This window comes from Aedes aegypti, chromosome 1 (assembly GCF_002204515.2).
Source record: "Aedes aegypti strain LVP_AGWG chromosome 1, AaegL5.0 Primary Assembly, whole genome shotgun sequence".
Taxonomy (NCBI): Eukaryota; Metazoa; Arthropoda; class Insecta; order Diptera; family Culicidae; genus Aedes; species Aedes aegypti.
The window spans coordinates 31,074,159-31,090,658 of NC_035107.1; the positions used below are offsets into that span (position 1 = coordinate 31,074,159).

Consider the following 16,500-nt stretch of genomic DNA (forward strand, 5'->3'; position numbering starts at 1 on the left):
ACCACATGTAGCACGCTTATTAGCAATGTTTCAAAAATATATAGTGGGATGAAAAACATTAAACTTTAAAATTTGAAATTATGTCCACGAAATTGGTCTAGTTACTCCACTGTGCCCCCAACTTGGATCGTTTTTCCACTCAATCGACGGCGACGGCGGCCGGTGTCTTCGCTTACTTAGTACGCACTCGTTCTGAATGCATGTGTTCGATCGATACACTGTAATTATTTTCGAGCGATGTAGTTCGCGAAACCGCCCACCAATCAATCATTTTTTGCAAATGAATCGATTAATGGTCCCAGGTCCCAAGTCGCCTAATAGTCTCGACCGCCTCATATTTAGTAGGTTCGCCGCTGCCTTCGATCGTCCTCGTTGAAGTCACGCATTTGCGCTCCATCGATGCAATTGGCAAACGGGGGAGCAAAAAATCCACGGTTCGATTGCGTGATTGCGTTTTTTTCCTCTTTGAGATTTGTATGAATAAACGACGGTTCGGTTGTTATCTAAGGACGATTCATATAATCATCATCGATCGAATCGAAGCAGGCGAGCGACGACCGAAACCATCATCATCTTCGAAATGTTTTCCTCGCGGTTTGATCTCATTTGCAGCGCCTACTTCGGGCAGCATTTTCGTCACTGGCACCTGCCAGCCAAACTCGACGGCTACTGAGATCAACATTACCGCCGATGGAAACTAAGGTTGCAGTACGCAGCACAGTCTTTCGATAATGATAATGTCGATGTCTACTATGATGATCGTGATGATGAAGACAGGGAAGATGATGAGTGAGGCCATGCTGCTTCTGTTGCTGCTACTACCATTAGCAGCAGCATGTTACCCTGCGATTATTATTAAATTGAACGGCGGTTTGATTCGATAATAGGTGAAAATCGTAACAAGTTAGTCGAGCCGAGTCCGGGGCCTTTACTTCCGAAACAGTGCGCAAAATTGTGCACCAGCGGATGTGGAACAAGTGTGTCGAAAGGGTGGCGAACTTTTATGAAGAGGTTTCAATGGAGGTGCAAATTGCGCTGCGTTTTGTGCGAATGAAAGTTAACCTAACTTTAATAATTACAATGTTTATTGTGTCCTGGTGATAGCCACAAATCATAACGAACCGAATGAAGATGGAGAAGAGAAGTAGAGTGCATTGTAACGGTACAATAAACTCTGTTGTATCTCGTCTGTATAATAATCAAATTTCCCATTGTATGTATTTCAAAAATTGCACATAGACTATTATAGCTATTTGAGCTGTTTAGATTGAAAAACAAAATCATCCTCAACGCAAAATATTGTTTTATAGCTAAAAAGTTAATATTTCAGCAAATTCTGTTCAAGATTATGAGTGAATCCTGCTTAGAATGATGAGCAAATTCTTAGAACACTTCTAAGGATTTCTAGCAAATATTTTGCAAGAATTTTTTGTTGACAATAATCAGAATGTTATGAAAATTAGAAGAATTGGAGATCACAGTAGGCTGTGCGTGCGTGTGGCTGCGATTTGAATTTTCTGTCACGTTTATCCTGTTTCTGCGTTGTTTTAAATTCTGCTGATGAAATGCTGGTGGTGCTACGCCACCCGAATAATATTTCTAGGAAAAGTGTTGTTTTGTGAAGTGATAACAGGGAAGTTGGGTTGGACAATCAGGGCACCCGAAGGAAGCAATTTGATTTGATCAGAACCTCAAACCGGGAGCATTTAACTTTGTTGCTATAGTAATTAGGAAATGCAAAAATTTATGTGAGCACACAAACACGTTCACACAAACGTGCATAAAAAAAACGTGATTTCCCGAATGAATCGATTGATATTTAATAGCTATCCAGTGTCATTAAATTTCGGATCCTCCATATAGAACTACTCGTCGAAAATGCCCCACGTCAAGCCGATACGATTTACATCGGCAATGAGCTCCTTCTCCAGCACCCCAACAACAACTACCATGGACAGAATCCAGAGGTAATCTCTGCGAAGCAACAGAGATCTCTCTCCGAAACCAAAAATTCGAAATAAGTGTGTCTATAGAGTTAAGTACGGCTAAGTGTTACCAAAACATCCATGAACTGCAAGTGATTTCAAACCAACCAATCGAGAAATGGCCCACCAAAGTCTGGAGCGGAAGCTCTCCTACTACAACGATCCGGAGTATGCCGCGGTGCGGCACGCCCAGAGTGGCCGCCTCTTCAACTGGGTCAAGGTGTCGCATGGCTTCAAAAAGTTCCGCCTGCGGCGTTGGAACTCCACCGGATCTTGGGTTATTATCGCGTTGAACTGAGTGCTTCCTGAGCCTTAAATTCGGGATCGAACATGTTTTGCAGCAGGAAAGTTTGTTTCAGAGGCGGAATGTCCACACAATTCTTCATGAAAACCTTACAAATGTTGTATAATATTGTTGCATATACAGAGAATGTAAGGCTCTCATACAGTGATTGTATTGATATCCCACATTTTCTGTACGGAAATCTTACATTTTCTGTATATGCAACGGTATTAAATATTTGTTGGAATTAGGTCTTGTTTTGGGTGTAGAGCCCCTTCTTAGGTAAGTATTATTATTGTGATGAATTCTCCTAGCAGTGACATAAATTTTCATGTTTTTCCGACACTCACAGTGACGAACCATCATATTTACGTCCCACCGTTGTAACGTAAGATGTGCAATCTTACAGATTTGAAATGAAAGCATGAAACGAGCTCACCAGCCACAATCCACTTGCTGATTTACTCGAAGCATACAGACTAACTGAGGAACGCGATTCTTTTTACGCACTCGTATCACGCGGACCGAACACGATTCCGGTATAATTCCTGGAGAAACTTGTGGAATAACTTCTGGAGGATTTTCCGAAGGAAGTTCTAAAAAAACTTCTGGAGGAACTCCAGAACTGGAGAAGTTTTTGAATTAACTCTTGAACAGAATGAACTCCAAGTGAACTCTCCTGGATGGAGTCCTAACGCAACTTCCAGAATATCTCATTGGGAAGAAACAGCTTGAGGAACTCCTGGGTAACTTCTGGAGTATTTCGTTGCAAAAATCAGAGTGATTTCCGAAGGAACTTCTACCAGAACTTCTGAAGATATCTCTAGAAAAACTTCCATAGGAACTCTTAGGGAAACTTCCGGAGCTACCGGAGAACTTCTAGTTGCTGAAGCAACTCCTAAAAAAATCTGCAATATTCCGGAGGAAGTTTCGGGATAAACTTTACACCAACTTCGAGAAGAAATCCGGAGAGCTTCTGAATGAGCTTCTAGAGGAACTACAAAGGAATTTTTGGGTGAATTGCTACCGGATGCCCAGAAGAACTTCTGCAATAACTTCTGAAGGAACTCCTATAGGAACTCTTACAGAAATGTTCCGGAGGAACTCCTGCAGCAACTTCCGGAGGAAGTCCTTCAGGAATTTCCAGAGGAACTCCTACAGGAATGTCTGAAAAAACTCCTACAGGAATTTCCGAAGAAACTCCTACAGGAAACTCCCGAAAAAAATCCGAGAGGAACTTAAAAACCTAGAATGACTTCCGAAAGAGCTTCTAGAGAAACTTCCGGAAGAACTTCTTATGGAACTTCCGAAGGAAATTTTAGATGAACTTCCGGGGGAACATTGAGAGGAACTTTCAGGAGAAATCTCTGAAACACTTCCAGAAGAACTTCTAGAGGACTTGCTGGCAGAACTTCTAGAGGAAATTTCGGGATAAATTGTACAGCAACTTCCAGAAGAACTCTCTGAATGAAATCCTAGAGGAACATCTGGAAGATCAACTTCCGGTGAAACTTCCAGAAGAAATCCGAGGAACTTTCGGAAAGACTTTTGCAGGAACATAAGAAGGAGCTTCTGGAGGAACTCCGGCAATAACTTCCGGAAGAACTCCTACAGGTACTTTCGGAGGAACTGCTACAGGAACTACCGAATGAACCAGAAGGGGAACCCCGAAAAAAAAATTCTTGAAGACCTAGAGGAACTTCAGGAAAAAAAAAACTCCTAAAAGAACTTCTAGATGAACTTCCGGAAGAACTCCAATTGGAACCACCGGCGGAATTTCCGAAAAAAAAAACTCCTACAGGAATTTCCACAAAACCTTCTAGAGAAACTTCCGGCAAAAAATCCTACAGAAACTTCCGAAAACCTCCTAGGGGAACTTCAGGAAAAACTCCTAGAAGAACTTCCGAAGGAGCTTCTAAGGTAACTTCCGGAAAAAGAAGATGCAAAAACCGAATTTAGTACTGTACCATTTAATTCCAATATTGTGTGTATCTTTTGACACATACGCGTACCGTAGATACAGTCAGTGACATAAGTTAGTAACCAAATGCTGTTTTTCCATACAAAATGCCCAAGTTTAGGGTGCTGTATCTGAGCTTCTGGTAGTCCGAATTGGCTGAAATTTGGATGACGAACTACAAATAACTTGAAGTTTTGCCTGTAAGGGAATTATTACATTGCAGTCATTTTACACAGAGTTTCAGAGGGTTGTTCAAAGACAAAAGTAAGTAACCGAGAGACTTTTCAATTTAATTCGAAAACGGTAAGTCGTGGAAAGTTCGTGTGTTCGTGAACAACTTTGTGGAAATGTTTGAAAGATCTGCAAGAACTTCTGTATAAATTTTAAAATAAATTTCTGGACGAACTTCATGATGAATCGGTAGTCCGGAAATATTGAGGAATTCTTGGGAGAGTTCATAATAGATTTCATCGAATAACCCCTGGTGGAATTTATAAGACAAACTCGGGTGAATTCTTCAAGGAATCCATATGGAAAGGAACAATAACTGGACAAATCAGCGCAGGAATTTTTGGAACAATGCCTAAACGAATTTTTTCAAAAGCTCGGGAAACTCTGGGATAGTCTTTGGAAAAAAACTAGCGTAATTGGACTGCCTCGAAAATTCTAAGGATAACTTCAAAGTTTATTGCAGAGAGAGCATCAGGAATATCTTCAGGATATTATTCAAGGATTCATTCGGAAATGTCTTAAGATTTCTGTATAAGCTTGAGCTTGAGCTTGATTGGCCGCCCGTGGTTGCTACTCCAGTATCGCCAGATCAGACTCCCTCAGTGTATAAGTGCTGGCGATCCTCTATTTTTAGGCAACAATGGTGCCTGCCACGTCAGAATGCAGATTCTACCCTATTACCCCGAATGTCATCACCCCGAATGCAATTTCCCCGAATTTACAATTAACTTGACATGCTGTTATTGATGACATTTCCCCATGATATTTGAATTCGGGGTAATGTCATTCGGGGTGTTGGGTCGTTCGGGGTTTTGGAATTCGAGGTAATGGGATTCGGGGTAATGGGGTAGAATCCAAAATGCAGACCAATGCAATGAGGGAAGGGGAAGGAGTTGATGATGCATTCAACTGGCTCCCACGGTAGACCGTATATACCACTGCGTCTACGCCAGTTCATGCGGGAAGGGTGAAGAGGTGGGGTAATTTTTATGGCAGAGAGGCTTGCTGTTTGGTTAGCAGAGCTATGTATCAGGCGTACGGAAAGACGTGTTATAATGATGAAAGAATGGAAGCGTAGGGAAACGGTTTATTTCTGTCCGTCTCGGGTTCTAGCAAATGCTTCGAACTGTGATAGATCAACTTTGATGTATTAACCCGTAGGCTACGGGGCTGACATACAAAATTCAAATTGCTCGTATTTGAACGTAATTCCATACTTTTTAATGAAATTTTAAGGACTGCTTCACTATTAGTTGTAGTTTCATAAGTGATGGGAAAGTTTAGCTCCGAAGTATTGTGAACAAAGTTATTCCAGAACATCTCTGGGTCAGGTAGGGTAAAAATCACATAAATCCTTTTAGAACTCATTTACCATTTGGAAACGAAATGTTTTCATACAAAATGTGAACAGACTTGTTATTTGTAATAAGTTACGAAGGCTCAGGATATTTTTAAAATTTATTTTCAATCTAAAGAGTAAGAGTAAGGCCTCCAGAATATTCTGGAACTTTGTGATGATCAACACAGTTTTTTTTTTTTCGTGGCCACTGCTGTGCCGGACTCAGTTGATCTGTAGCTGCTTTATCGATACAGATCTATTTTCAACTTATCTATATTTACATCTAGTTTCACTCTCTCCTATTCTTTTACTCTCACACCGAGCAGGTAGGAGAGAGCTCTGCTATTAGTGAGGCTTGCTGCCTGCGAAGAGGGTCAGTTTGTCTCAGTCACCATCTGATACTGACGGAGGATGGATGTGCTCCGTGAGGCGTCTTCTGATGGCTGGACGGGTTTTTTTGTGGAGGGGCTGGGAATCGAACCCATGAGCTTCCGCTTATGAAGCGGAAGCGTAACCTCAAGGCTACAGACCCCCCAATCAACACAGGTTCATAAGTATTTTTTTAGCGATTGATATCTACGTTTGTTGGTTTATAGTACTCACTAAGCCTTAACAGTCATATCCACAAATTTTGATAAGAAATTGAATATTGGAAGTCATCCAAGACGTCCTGGAATTCAGGTCCTTATGGTCTACCAAATCTACTACAGTCTATACTAACCCAATTATCCTGAGCGTTTTTCGTTCCTATCCATAAAGCTTCATGTGACTCAAATATTATATGCTATGTATATTGATAATCTCAAGGTCTTCAGAACACACTGAAGTTGTGGGCATCAATTTCTATACGCAACGTAATTTTGAATAATAAAATGTTTTTAACATATCCATACTTGATCACAAATCTCCGTTATAGTTAAAAATAACTGTTTCGAAGCTTATTGGTTGTCCTATGAATTTTAAATTACTCTGATGGCAATCTTTACAATATCTACTGGTACTGTATCTCACTTGTTTTCAACATCTGATATCGCAGAATCTCTAAGGGCATCATCAAAGCTTTGGAAATGTGATTCGGATGTTTCCTCTCCTTTCAGGCGTTATGTCCCGATTGAGAAAGGACCTGCTCCTCAGCAGAACCTGTTCTTATGAGAACTTTTACGGTTATTTACTGGGATCTTTTCTTTAACAGTTATTTACAGGGATCTTTCAATTTATCTATGATTTTCATAACAAATAGATCCTCAACCGGTTCTGTTTCAATTTTGTATGTCAGCCCCGTACGGGTTAAAAGTGGTAAATCGAAGCAAGTGAATGATACAACTACAAAGTATGAGGAAAGGGACGGGGCTGAGATTGAACCCATGACGTTCTGCTTATGAAGCAGAAGCGGTAGCCATTAGACAATCAACCCCGTCAACAATGTCTTAAGATTTCTGTATGTATAACTTTTTTTGTTTCTTAGAGAAAAGTCTTCCGGCATGTTGCAGTCTTTTCTATATAGATTGGAGAATCTTAAAATTAATAATGAAAGAAATTCATCGACTATTGCTCTTTCTATTGCCGAATAGATTGAGTTTCGGTTAATTTATAAAATGTGACTTCCTATCGTCTAAATTATGTTAAATTTTGTCAAGATTATAATAAGAATCTTTTTTTTTCTACACTTTCATCACAATTGACAATTTTATTCGCCAAATGTCGAACATGTAATTGGAACCGTTTTTTTTTCATTAGTTTTCTCCATACAAAGTTCAAGCTGATCTGACCCCTCATGGGAGCTGATTGGAGCTTATGAGAGTCCAAATGAACAAATATATACAACGGCGTATATCTCAAAAAGTTATAAGAGATAGAAAAATCATGTCTTCGACAAAGTTGTTTCAAATTGCCATAATTCCAACAAACCCGCATCTTCTCTCCTTTATTCACAGAAGTGAGGATCGATGAAGAGAGATCGATCAAGTTACATTTTCTAATTCTAGCACACGGTTAGGAATTTTTAAGGAACATTTCTCGATAACGTTTTCAAATCGACGTAAGTAACTGTCATACGGTTTTGAGAAAGTTAATTAATAAGAATCCCAACCTTTCTTCTAAAACTGTTTTAAAATAAATCCCCTTTTTAACATTTTTTACCGTTGATATCGCTTAAATTTTGCATGCAATCAGCTCGCGTTAAAACACTAGGTATTTTCTATCATTTCCCACAAAAAATGTATGACAAAATGATAAGCAGTTTCAATCAGTTACTTACGACGTTTTTGTACCAGTGTAAAATCGACTCAAGTAGTGTTTTGTTTTGATTCGTGGTTAAGTCACTTTGTCTCTCCATACAACGGAGCGGCGAAAGTAGCGGTTAGGTTGCGAAAGTGGAGAATCTTACTTTCGTCGTTTTGTAATCGTGTAGAATTTTGTCTTCGAAACACGTAGGATTGATAAAGAAAGTTTGTTTACATATGAATCGAAAAACTCGTCGAATGCACCGAAAATAATTCAAACACTCGATCCACATTCTTTGCAATGTGAATCTGTAGTGTCGATTGCAAAATTACACGAAATAACGTATAAAACCTGTAATTCTGTTAGATTGACTTTGGTTCGATCGCAAAGTCTTTTAAATATGCTTTCAACACGCGTTTTACAATTGCGATATCCATCGCTAGTAGAACTTGTTTGCCCAACCTGACAAGGGCTCACTTTCCAGTGATCCGTGGGACGTGTTTCAAGACATGTTCTGTCTTTAGAGTGAATTCGCCGAAGACACCATATGTCTATCTGAATGTTTTGAAAAAATAGTTTTTCTATCTCACTGCTAGGCAGCGTTGCCAACCTTCCAGGTTTGTTTGGAATATTCCAGATTTTTGAGGCCCTATTTTACAAAAATCTGGAAGATCCGGATAAAATTTGAAATGAATTTGTAAGGTTTTGTAAATACTCTTTAACTCGATATTGAAGGGACCATGGGGGGGGGACCATTTTTGGTTTTTAACTTTTATTGTAACTTGCTTCCAAACCAAAAGTAGTCAATGCACTATGGTCCAGGAATCAGTTTTACGCGGAAAGATGCATTTTGAGCTTTGGAATGAAACATTAGACAAAAACGGTCTTCTACAAAGTTGTTTGTATTAGTTAAGCCCTTTGTTTGGTGTTATTGAAAATTAGGGTGGACCACATTTTCATAGAAATTGTGTAACTAACTTTCTTATTTATAGAAATTATATTATACATGCTTCAGCAAAGTTGTAGACCATTCAATTTCAAGCAACTTTGCCAAAAAAAAGTTGTTTTTCTCTCAAAAACATACCTACTTTGATTGTGAATATCTCTGATTGGAGCAAATATAAAAAATATTTTTTGACGGCGTTCAAAAGACAAAATAAAATTGTATATAATATCAAAAAATTACAGATGTGTTATTTTTGTAACTCTAATAAAACGTCTTTAAAAGACACTACACGTTAATGCTTCCAGTGGGCTATTTGCCCTTTGAAGGAAGCACCACACTAGACAACGGACTAGCATGCAACGCCCAGTGGCACAGTCGGAAAACATTCCTGTCGAAAAGTTTTTCGGCATGAGGCGGGAATCGAACCCACACTCCTTAGCACGATGCGGCTGAATGCCTCGGTAGCACTAACCGCACGGCTACGAAGCCCAGTCTTGAAAGTCAAATATTTTTTATCACAAAAACTTTAATAACTTTTGAACTAAAATAGATATCAACAATCTTTTTGCATGAAAATTTGCGTTTTGTTAAGTTCTAAAAGTCGTTCATAGACGACTTTGACGAGAAAATAATATTAAAAAAAACTAGAGTTGACAAACTTGTTTTTGTTGGACCACCCTGCGATGATTATGAAAAAATGCTCTAGATTGGTCAAATTTTGAGCTACAGAAAAACTTTTTTTGGCAAAGTTGATCGAAATTTCATGTTCTACCGCGTTGCCTAAGAGCATATACTAGTATTTTTACAAATAAAAAAGTTGATTATATGATATGTGTGATATTGTGGACCACCCTAGTTTCAAATGACACAGTATGAAAGCTTACAATTTTAGAAACAATTTTGTAGAAGATATCGAGTTATGGAGAGAAATTTTACTCACACGTGACATCGACTAATGGAGACATCGAGTTATAGAAATATCGACTTGTGGAGAGCAGGATGTATGGAAACTTGAAGGGATCGAAAAATCCATCGAGTTATAGAACATCAAGTTGTGGAGAGTCGACTGTAATTTGTAATGTTCTCCATATATGATATTAGCAATCTAGAGTTTTGCAGACAAATTTTCGAAATCTTCCAGATTTTTGAAAAATTTACTTGGCATCCCTGCTGCTAGGTGGATTGATAACAATACTTTTGCATCAAAAGATGCGCTTTAACCCTCTAATACCCACATTTAAATTTTTGATCTAAATATCATTTTTTGCTATCTAAAATCGATCTAAACACGTTTTAAGCAATGATTTATGTTTACCCCCAAATTTGTAAATTTTGGTTTTTGATTTTTGTAATTTATATTTTTGAACATCCCTATAATTTTCTATTTTTCCTTGAAGCCTCTTCTGATTACCTATTTTTGATAATAATAAACATTTTAAGTTTTACAGTGCTTTCAAAAATATGATTTTTTAATTATTTTTCTGCAACATATTATATTTTTCGTGTAACTAACGGAAACACAGTTTTGGAGCAAAATTAATATCATCATGCTCAACTTCTTTGAAAGGTTGATATTGGAAAAATGTAAAAAGTACGAAATGTGAGATTACACATCAAACAAGAATTAAGCATTTGTAAGTTATAAAAAAAATCAATTTTTCAAGCATTTTTCTTAATAAACTTAAGTTTAAAACAAGAATAAGATCATTTTGATTTTGGGCGCTTTTCAAAAAGCGCACTAAATTGACAAAATAAAACACTGTGCGCTGGCTTCATTATTAGATTTTAATTCAAAATGTTCGTTCTCAGCTGATCGGCTTTTGGTACATTGACCATATTTCATCGAATTGAATAACTTTTAGGAACATATGCAAAATCTCAAAAATTTGCAAATTAAAATCTAAGCACAAAACTAATTACGTTTACGAAAATTAACCCATATCTCTTTAAATTCAATTCACGGTTAAAAGTGAGGTTAAATTTCGAAAAATCTATTTTGATAACTCAACATTGGTGTTTGCCAGACAACTTTAATTGGTTTGAAAATTTAGGAAAAATGATTTCCATTAGAATCTTGACAAATTTTACATAATTTAGGCATCGGAAAGTCAGAATTAGCTTATCCAATTACCAGATGTTCCGAAACATAACCCAACTTTTATTTCTCAATAGTTAGAGCTAAAGTATGTTCATCAAATTTACAAATAGTGAAATTATCTACAATCTACTATCTCACTGCCAGGATACATCACAAAATAATGCTTTCTTAAAGTCTCAACATTCCGGAAAACTTGTTCGGAGACCTCTGAAACCAACTTTTCGGGCGCTAAACATTTTCGTGTGCATTGTCCAAATCAATCCTTCAATTCAAACTCACTAACGAATCTTCTTCGTCTTCTTGTTTTTTCCCCGTCCAGAGCCCCGAACCGTCCGGAATAATCGATCTCACCAACTTCCACGTGGCCGAAGGGAACTACACCAAGCGGAAGAACGTCTTCAAGCTGACCACTGTTGGGGGCTACCCGAATCCGCACCTGCAGCAGCAACACCACCACCCGCACCAGCTGCATCCGTTTGCCATGATGGGCGGAGGAGGTCCAACGGCAGCCCAGTCCCATCAGCATCTGGCGGTGCACCACACGCAGTCGGCCGGACTCAGTTCGGTGGGGCCATCGTCCGGGTCGCCGTCGCTGTACAAGGGCTACGAGCGGGAACTGCTGCTGCAGGCCGACTCCCACAACGATATGCGCCTGTGGATGGACTCGCTGCGGACCGTCTGCCGGAGCAGTCAGTACCTGAATAGTAGTGTGAGTACGAGGGGGATATGGGAAGAGGGGGGTTTATGTTGTTCCTCTGGGAGGGGGTTGCTTGAGGCCTTATCGATGATCGGTGACGTGTTGGACTCAGATTTTATGGCGGCGTTATCTGATAGAAGGTAGACTCGTCATTGGAGAACTGCTCAGCGTTTTGATTTGTTTCGTTAATTGGACAGGTGATGTGTTTGTAACAATTTGATAGGAAGATAACAAGAATTTGATGGGACATGGGTGTATATAGGAGCGCTTTCAGGTCATATGTGGGTGCTGTCACACTACGTCGTATTACTCTCAAATTGGAGTTAAACATGAATGCTCAGAATAACAGGTTAAACAGTATGAGCTCAATTGGCTCCGATTTCTAAACCAAATGTCCTCTATGAAGCAAAAGTGTTTTCTCGTAATCCTGAGCAGCTTATTACTGGAACTTGAATGGTTTTCAATATCTGAATAGCACTCTTTTAGTATCATCAACTGAGAATAGAATTTTGTACAAATTTTAATGTACTTGTTGAGAATCCTGAGCTGTATTAGCTCAAGCATATGATCTGTATTTGCTTAGAATTTGAAGCAAATATTACTAAGCGTCCTGAGTTACGCTCAAATTTCTGATCAGAGGTTGTGCAGAAATTTGAGAGGAAATTGCTCCGAATCCTGAGTAATGATGATTTTGTATTTCTTTGACGATTCGTTGTAAATACCACTTAGGATGCTGAAAACTGCATAACGTCAGAACCTAGTTGAAAATTTACACATAACTATAGTCGAGTTTGCCCAGAGTCCTAACTAAGGTTTGCCAGAAATCATCTCTAGAATTTGCTGAGAAATCGAAGCAAAATTCGTCAAGAAACTTGAGATGGATTCTCTCAGATTCTTGAGCTGGGTGTGCTCAGAACGTTGAATAGAGGTTGCTCAAAATCTTGAGCAGAGTTTGCTCAGAGAAGTCAAGGAATTTTCCTTTTACGAAAAGATCCCGGACCGACCGGGAATCGAACCCAGCCACCTTCAGCATGGCTTTGCTTTATAGCTCGGCTGAGGAAGGCTTCTTGATCCTAATCTGTTCCACGAGTCTAATAATTCTTTTCCGTGGATCATCAGAGCTATTTTCCATCCCAGCTTTTGCGTGTTGATGCCGAGTTTGTGACTTCAGTCGAGTATGGTTGATCAACTGGTGAGCTCGTTTCATGCTTGTAACACACACATTTATATTGGGGCAATTGCATTTATTAAATTGTTATACAAACTATGGACGGTTTTTCATCATAAGTGTCGGCATTAGCCCTGATTTCTGTATTATAGATCAAATTGAAATTCATTTATTTGTCGTCATTACTATGAATAACCTTTGAACAGTTTGACATTTAACATGTCCACGTACTGATAGATAACTTTTTAAATTGAATCGCATCACTTACCACGGTGAATACTGATCATGTAGCTTTTGAACCCTCCCACTAAAAAAAAAAACACATTCCTGTGAAAACGGGCGAGATCCTATATTGCTGTATGGTATCTATGTATTGGAAATAGATTTCGTAAAATTGATAGCTTTTTTATATTTAGCTGTAAGCCTGCCTTCAAGTATTTGCTGTGGTTTGATGTCTCCTTGTCTTTTTATTGCCTTCTTAGTTTCAATGCATATGCTAATGTTTCTATGGTACTGTTTTTTGTCCTTCTGTTTTCTATTTCTTTACGTCCTGCAGATTATCATACACAAGTTCTGCAATTTATGTTTTCTTTTACTTTTGTTCTTTATTGATTATTTTACTATCCTCCCTATGTTTATGTCTTTCAACTGTTTAACTTTCTTGTCGTCAAATCTTCCTCTCGGTTAAATTTTCCGTTCATGAAATTGTCTACTGATGTTGTCTGCTTTATTGTCTACATTTTTCAGTCTTCAATGTTTGCTGAACTGTTCATATTTATTGCACCTGTTTTTCTTCATTTATTATGATTTTTTGCGTACTAGTGTTTTTACTTGGAGCTTTATCAAAGCATTTCATATAGTTTTCTTTATGACCTCCTGGTTTTTTTACCTTCCTTCTAAGATCTACTTCATTTTCTCACTCTTTATTTGCTTTTTATGCTTTCTAGTATTTTTGCCTTTTAGCAGCATATTTTTTACTCTGTATAATAAAGCTTCTGCCTCTTGAACATTTCATTAATTTGTCGGTCTTCCAGTATTTCTCACAGAAGCTGAGAAAGCTTCTCACAGAAGTTGAGAAAGCTTCTCACAGAAGCTGAGAAAACTTCTCACAGAAGCAGAGAAAGCTTCTTACAGAAGAAGAGCAAGCTTCTCGCAGAAGCTGAGAAAGCATCTCACAGAAGCTGAGAAAGCATCTCACAGAAGCTGAGAAAGCTTTTCGCGAAAGCTGAGAAAACTGCTCTCAGAAGCTAAGAAAGCTTCTCACAGAAACTGAGGAAGCTTCTCACAGAAGCTGAAAGAGCTTCTCACAGAAGCTGAGAAATCTTCTCCCAGAAGCTGAGGAAGCTTCTCACAGAAGCTGAGAAAGCTTCTCACAGAAGCTTAGAAAGCTTCTCTCAGAAGCTGAGAAAGCTTCTCACAGAAGCTGAGAAAGTTTCTCACAGAAGCTGAGAAAGCTTCTCACAGAAGCTGAGAATGCTTCTCACAGAAGCTTTCTCAGCTTCTGAAAACAACTTCCTCAGCTTCTGAGAGAAGCTTTTTCAGCTTCTGAGAGAAGCTTTCTCAGCTTCTGAGAGAAGCTTTCTCAGCTTCTGAGAGAAGCTTTCTCAGCTTCTGAGAGAAGCTTTCTCAGCTTCTGAGAGAAGCTTTCTCAGCTTCTGTGAGAAGCTTTCTCAGCTTCTGTGAGAAGCTTTCTCAGCTTCTGTGAGAAGATTTCTCGGCTTCTGTGAGAAGATTTCTCAGCTTCTGTGAGAAGCTTCCTCAGCTTCTGAGAGAAGCTTTCTCAGCTTCTGAGAGAAGCTTTCTCAGCTTCTGTGAGAAGCTTTCTCAGCTTCTGTGAGAAGATTTCTCGGCTTCTGTGAGAAGATTTCTCAGCTTCTGTGAGAAGCTTTCTCAGCTTCTGAGAGAAGCTTTCTCAGCTTCTGAGAGAAGCTTTCTCAGCTTCTGAGAGAAGCTTTCTCAGCTTCTGAGAGAAGCTTTCTCAGCTTCTGAGAGAAGCTTTCTCAGCTTCTGAGAGAAGCTTTCTCAGCTTCTGAGAGAAGCTTTCTCAGCTTCTGAGAGAAGCTTTCTCAGCTTCTGAGAGAAGCTTTCTCAGCTTCTGAGAGAAGCTTTCTCAGCTTCTGAGAGAAGCTTTCTCAGCTTCTGAGAGAAGCTTTCTCAGCTTCTGTGAGAAGCTTTCTCAGCTTCTGAGAGAAGCTTTCTCAGCTTCTGTGAGAAGCTTTCTCAGCTTCTGTGAGAAGCTTTCTCAGCTTCTGTGAGAAGCTTTCTCAGCTACTGAGAGAAGCTTTCTCAGCTTCTGAGAGAAGCTTTCTCAGCTTCTGAGAGAAGCTTTCTCAGCTTCTGAGAGAAGCTTTCTCAGCTTCTGAGAGAAGCTTTCTCAGCTTCTGAGAGAAGCTTTCTCAGCTTCTGAGAGAAGCTTTCTCAGCTTCTGAGAGAAGCTTTCTCAGCTTCTGTGAGAAGCTTTCTCAGCTTCTGAGAGAAGCTTTCTCAGCTTCTGTGAGAAGCTTTCTCAGCTTCTGTGAGAAGATTTCTCGGCTTCTGTGAGAAGATTTCTCAGCTTCTGTGAGAAGCTTTCTCAGCTTCTGTGAGAAACTTTCTCAGCTTCTGTGAGAAGCTTTCTCAGCTTCTGTGAGAAGATTTCTCGGCTTCTGTGAGAAGATTTCTCAGCTTCTGTGAGAAGCTTTCTCAGCTTCTGAGAGAAGCTTTCTCAGCTTCTGAGAGAAGCTTTCTCAGCTTCTGAGAGAAGCTTTCTCAGCTTCTGAGAGAAGCTTTCTCAGCTTCTGAGAGAAGCTTTCTCAGCTTCTGAGAGAAGCTTTCTCTGCTTCTGAGAGAAGCTCTCTCAGCTTTTGAGAGAAGCTTTCTAAGCTTCTGAGAGAAGCTTTCTCAGCTTCTGAGAGAAGCTTTCTCAGCTTCTGAGAGAAGCTTTCTCAGCTTCTGAGAGAAGCTTTCTCAGCTTCTGAGAGAAGCTTTCTCAGCTTCTGAGAGAAGCTTTCTCAGCTTCTGAGAGAAGCTTTCTCAGCTTCTGAGAGAAGCTTCTCAGCTTCTGAGAGAAGCTTTCTCAGCTTCTGAGAGAAGCTTTCTCAGCTTCTGAGAGAAGCTTTCTCAGCTTCTGAGAGAAGCTTTCTCAGCTTCTGAGAGAAGCTTTCTCAGCTTCTGAGAGAAGCTTTCTCAGCTTCTGAGAGAAGCTTTCTCAGCTTCTGAGAGAAGCTTTCTCAGCTTCTGAGCTGAGAGAAGCTTTCTCAGCTTCTGAGAGAAGCTTTCTCAGCTTCTGAGAGAAGCTTTCTCAGCTTCTGAGAGAAGCTTTCTCAGCTTCTGAGAGAAGCTTTCTCAGCTTCTGAGAGAAGCTTTCTCAGCTTCTGAGAGAAGCTTTCTCAGCTTCTGAGAGAAGCTTTCTCAGCTTCTGAGAGAAGCTTTCTCAGCTTCTGAGAGAAGCTTTCTCAGCTTCTGAGAGAAGCTTTCTCAGCTTCTGAGAGAAGCTTTCTCAGCTTCTGAGAGAAGCTTTCTCAGCTTCTGAGAGAAGCTTTCTCAGCTTCTGAGAGAAGCTTTCTCAGCTTCTGAGAGAAGCTTTCTCAG

The 16,500-nt window shown here is 39.5% G+C and overlaps 1 protein-coding gene across 5 annotated transcripts in view; it reads left to right on the forward strand.

Annotated features, from left to right (window-relative positions):
- Positions 1 to 16,500, forward strand: part of LOC5573415 — a 627,799-nt gene that overhangs the window by 572,868 nt on the left and 38,431 nt on the right. For all 5 annotated transcript variants that reach the window (XM_021839307.1, XM_021839303.1, XM_021839304.1 and 2 more), the window contains one exon: positions 11,385 to 11,774. In XM_021839307.1, coding sequence (XP_021694999.1) covers positions 11,385 to 11,774 — 390 coding nt within the window. The remainder of the gene's footprint in view (positions 1 to 11,384; positions 11,775 to 16,500) is intronic.